The following is a 5,091-nucleotide window of genomic DNA, read 5'->3' as shown; positions in this document are numbered from 1 at the left end:
AAATATATAAAAGTTGTAAATCATATATATATATATATATATATATATATATATATATATATATATATATATATATATATATATATATATAAACTAGAAAATAAATAGAAAATAATTAGAAAATAATCAAAAAATTGTAATCAGAAACCAAAGTGAATGTTATCAATAATACACATATATTTATAATATAAATCAAATATATAGATATAGATATAAAATAAATCACAATTGTTTTGATTTCTGATTAATATTTGTCCAACATAATTTTATAGAAGTTTCAAAATTCTAAATAACTTAACATTAAAAACGACAAATAATACAAATACGAATGCATCTTTTAAATGTTATCAGATTTATCTAAAAATTGTGCCCCACAATAAAATAACAGTTGGTGAAGAAAACAGAAATAATATTTACAAATAAATAATTATCACCATTCCAACCAGCAGTGGTTTGACATATCAAAAAAATTATATGTATTCATATTTTCATATAAACAAATTTTCTTATACATACAACTGAAATTCTATGAACTTTTAAAATAACTTATCATTATCACTTATCACGTTATCTTCATAAATTGTAAACCATTAAACACCTCAAACCTATCAAAAAATTTCTTTTTTTTTTTTTTTAATTAAAATTTTTTTTTAGAGATAAGAAATGTATAAAACTAAATTTAATAAAAGTACTTTTTGTATAATATCAAAGAATAGAATGTAAGAAATTGAACAAAATATTTAAACCTTTTACACATTTTTTTTTCAGAAGCTCTTTGTAAAGTTAAAAAAAAGATAGAAGTTTATGAAAAAGTTCTACCTTACTTATAACAAAAATCGTTATCGCATCTCTGCACACTTTCTATTAAAAGTCGATTCTTGTGTCAATGAAGAAGCTTGGTTAAACGGATTGAAACACTCCATGAGGTGAGCATTATTATCTGAAGAGTCTGAATCTGAATTTATTTGACGCACAGTTATGGAAGATAAATATTCATCTAAAGTATTTTCAGTGCACCGTGCAACAAACCGTATAAATGGTCTAACATCCCCCATATTTGCAGTTTGCAATAATTCATAATATTCATATCTTTGTTCTTTACGTATAATAACTGGTGGGTAGCCAGCTCGCATGAGAAATAGGTTCATAAGCAAGCGTGATGTACGCCCATTACCATCAATGAATGGATGAATGTAAACAAGTTTGTAATGAGCTAGTGCAGCCAACTCTATGGGATGCAGCAATGTCACATCACTTGATGATAACCACTTTTGAAATGCATCCAAATATTTCACCATATCCAAAGGATTTGGGGGAATGTGATCACCTTACATATATATATGTATATATATATATATATATATATATATATATATATATATATATATATATATATATATATATATATATATATATATAATTTTAATAGTAATTACATTCCCAAAAAGTTATAATATCTCCCAAAATAGTTTTTATCAATCTTACTGCTTTGCAATCCTTATCATGCATAAAAAAAGTGATTAGCAAATAATTGCTTACCAGACAGTAACACTTGATGTTTCACTATATTTCTGTATATTTCTTTTGTGATCATTACTTTTAGAGTAATATTGATTTTTAAAGTAATATTTTTTAAACTTTAAAAATAAAATTCAAGTGGATGTGTTTATTAAAAATCAGATATCAAGTCTACAGGACTTGACAAGTTTAGATCATAAATAAACAAGGCAATAAGTAGTAAGCTTGAAAATGATTAATTAATTTTATATGCAAAACTAGGCATATCTAAACCACTGTTTAAACAATAAAATATATTTTAGTAAAGGTATATGAGCCACATATAAATAGTTGGTAAATAAATTGCAAGATATTTTGCTATTACGTGGCTCACTATTTTTAACAGCTGATTTCTATCACATAGGCATTATGTGATTTAAAAAAACATTCAAGTTATGGTGTTTTCACATAAAAAATGTTTTTTCAGTTGTTTTGTTTTTTTGCTTAAAAAATTTTTTTCATCTTTTTCAACTAGTTAAAAAAGTGCTTTTTGGATGCAACAGTATTAAAATTAATTGAAATAAATCCAATTTTTAAATAATAAATTGGATAAATATAAAGTTAGATTAACTTTCTTTTAGCATTTAAAAAAATAATGATTTAAATACTTATTTACCTACATACACTTGTTCTTGTCTGTATAAACCAGCATCAAGTGGGTGTGTATGACCTAGTACTCTCTTATGTATTTGCAAAATATGCTCAAGATTAACAGGACCAGGTTCATTGATTAATGTTACATTTATATATTTAAGTGCAGAGTCCATTCCTAACACCTCATTGTGTTCTAAAATACTTTTTCCCCCAATTGCCATACCTGTTTCTAAAATAGCTCTTGTCATTGATAAAGTCATAGTATTACCTTCAATACCGTTTGTGTGATAAATATGCCTATAGTATGCCTCAAGTTTAGCTCGTGTTAATGCAGCATTTCCTTCTGGGATATCCATTAGTGCAAGGCGTTTTGATTCAATTCTCTGCAACATCTCCATATCTTTAGCTTTAACCCTAGATGAACATCTGTTTTTGTTTTCCTTTGCACGAAGATGACCAGGGTAAATTACTAAAGCTAATGCATAGTGATGGTCTGCATCTATAATATCACGTGGCTCTATTATTTCTCCATATGCATTAAGAACATCTGGGTTTCTAGGACTTAAAGATTTACAGTGTTTCAAAAGCTTGATAGCTTTTTCATTATCACCTTCATGGTGAAGACTTAATGCTTTCTGCATGATAGTATTTGCTTCCAATGCAATTCCTATATATAAAAAAAGTTTAGAAACATGAAATAACAAATTAAGAGTAATATAATACTTCAGAGTTTTAGATATACTTTATAATCAACAGAATGTAAGGACAATTACAATATAATAGAAGAAAATCTTTTAAAAAGTCAAACCCTCATTTTGTATTTCTCTCTGTGGTACCGCACTAACATCAAATACTTCATGTTTATCATCAACTATAGTTAGTAATGCAAGGGAAGTTCGGTTTGGGTACTTATTAGAAATATTTAACCAAAACAGAATTTCATTTAAATCTAACTTCAAAACCATGTACGAAACCACTGCCAAAAGGATTAAACTGGTGCATAAGAGTGTTCTTTTCAATATCATCTTCTTCGTTGTAATTCATATCATAAAACTTTTAAAATCCTACTGAAAAGCACGTAAGAAATCCCTTTTTTTTTTCTTTTTTTTTTTTTTTTTTTTTTATCTAAAATATAAAATTAATTTGTTCCACTCTCTCAAGCAAAATTAGTTTCGAAGATTTCATGACTGTTTTGATTACTTTTTCGGTTGCCGGTACGCTAGATTTAATATTTGACAAATCGCAAGGTTAGAATTATTTTGTTCTATCTCCAATTTTAAAAGTTGGAAGAAAATGAGTTATTAATTTTAATTAGTAATAATTACTTTTAAAATACGTATTATTTTTTAATTTTTTTTCTAAATAATTTGCTTAAACATAAATTATTTAAAGTATAAGTTATTATTTCTTTAAAAATAAAAGTTAAAACTTTAAACAATTTTTACTTTAAGAAAAAATCAAAAACTTCCTCCCAACATTTAAACTTGGAGATAGAACAAAATAATTCTAACCTCGCGAAATGTATCAGGTTGGGTCAATGATATACAGTCAGGATCAAAAGTTTGGAACATTGTATAAAAAAAAAAAGTTTTCATTAAATTATTCATTTATTTTATCAAAATATATTAGTAACGATGATAATTGACAAAAATAATAACTTTGAACTATTAGTAAAGGTTTTATGAATTTAATATTTGGTATGGTGTCCTTGTGAAAGCAACAATTAGCTAGGCGGGTAGGCATAGAATGAATGAGTTTTCTCAAATATTCAGGAGTCATAAGTTTAGTCCATACCTGCTTAATTTCTTCTTGAAGATCATCTGAAGATGAGGGAGGCAGTTTCTGGACTTCGTTTTTGAGATAGTTCCAGCAGTTTTCAATGGGATTGAAAACTACTGGAACTATCTCAAATCCGGTGAATTACCAGGCCAGGGGCCAATGACATCAGCCCCTTCTCACGTAACCAACTGCTTACAAGCTTGGCCCAGTGACAGGGTGCTCCGTCATGCTGAAACTTGTTGGTATTCGTGATGTTCATGAATAATTTAAGTTTTTCTTGAAGTATATCAAGATAAACAGGGCTATTTATTGTGGCGTTAGGAGGCATAAACCATAAACCGCCACTTTGATTTGCTGCAATGGCACCCCATATCATGATTTTAGGGCAATTTTTTACAGTCAAAAGCAAATATTTGGGGTTGTATTGTTGACAAGGTGCGCGCCTAACGTTTGTAGAACGACCACCAAATTTTTCGATTAATGATTCGTCGCTAAATATTACATTCTCCCAATCTTTCGCTGACCAGTCCTTGTATTTCTGACAGAAGGCTATACGGTCTCTAATATTTTTTTGAGAAAGGCAAAGTTTTTTTTGCTGGAACATGCTCTTTAAATGAAATTGTTTTCACTAACGTCTTCTAATGATCACAACACTTGGTGCAACACCTGTGGGGAATACCTCAGATGAAATTTCAGAAGCACTGGCAAATGGATATGCTTTTGCATAACGATGCATGCGATTATCTGCCCTTTTTGTAGTTAACTTTGGTCGTCCAGTTCTAGCTTTGCTTTTAAAATCACCAGTTTCGGGATATCTCTTCAATGTTTTTATAATACAGCTATGTGTTACATTAAAACGTGCAGCAATAGAAGTCAGTGTCAATCCTTGTTCACTTAGAATAGCAATCTGAGCACGTTTTTCTGTAGTTAATTCATTAGTTCTTCCCATAATTATTATTTTATTTTTTGCTAAAATAACAACACACTATGACTAAAACAAATTTAAATGTTTATAACATAAATTATGCATCCATATAATATTAATACTCAAAATTTTCAATTAAAAAAAACATATTTAAACACAATTTTCAAATTTATGAAAATTTTTTAAATGTTCCAAACTTTTGATCGTGACTGTATGTTAATATTAAGGGTCTGCGT

At 28.0% G+C, this 5,091-nt stretch overlaps 2 protein-coding genes across 2 annotated transcripts; both read right to left on the bottom strand.

Moving 5' to 3' along the window:
- Positions 1–335: 335 nt before the first annotated feature.
- Positions 336–3,336, bottom strand: LOC149890579 (protein adenylyltransferase Fic-like). The gene is made up of 3 exons (XM_090083299.1): positions 2,960–3,336; positions 2,174–2,818; positions 336–1,327 (listed from the first exon to the last, which is right to left on the bottom strand). Exons 1-3 carry the CDS (start codon positions 3,174–3,176, stop codon positions 840–842), a joined length of 1,350 nt encoding a protein of 449 aa, XP_089939425.1. The 5' UTR covers positions 3,177–3,336; the 3' UTR covers positions 336–839.
- Positions 3,337–4,558: 1,222 nt separating this feature from the next.
- LOC149890578 (paired box protein Pax-2a-like) lies at positions 4,559–4,879 on the bottom strand. The gene has a single exon (XM_090081935.1). The coding sequence runs from the start codon at positions 4,877–4,879 to the stop codon at positions 4,559–4,561; it is 321 nt and encodes a 106-aa protein (XP_089938061.1).
- Positions 4,880–5,091: the final 212 nt, after the last annotated feature.

Source organism: Hydra viridissima, unplaced genomic scaffold (assembly GCF_058129835.1).
Source record: "Hydra viridissima isolate aposymbiotic clone 2 unplaced genomic scaffold, HvirCarnegie_v1 scaffold_3, whole genome shotgun sequence".
NCBI lineage: Eukaryota > Metazoa > Cnidaria > Hydrozoa > Anthoathecata > Hydridae > Hydra > Hydra viridissima.
The sequence above is the reverse complement of the archived record's forward strand: the minus strand, read 5'-3'. Positions and strand labels throughout refer to the sequence as shown.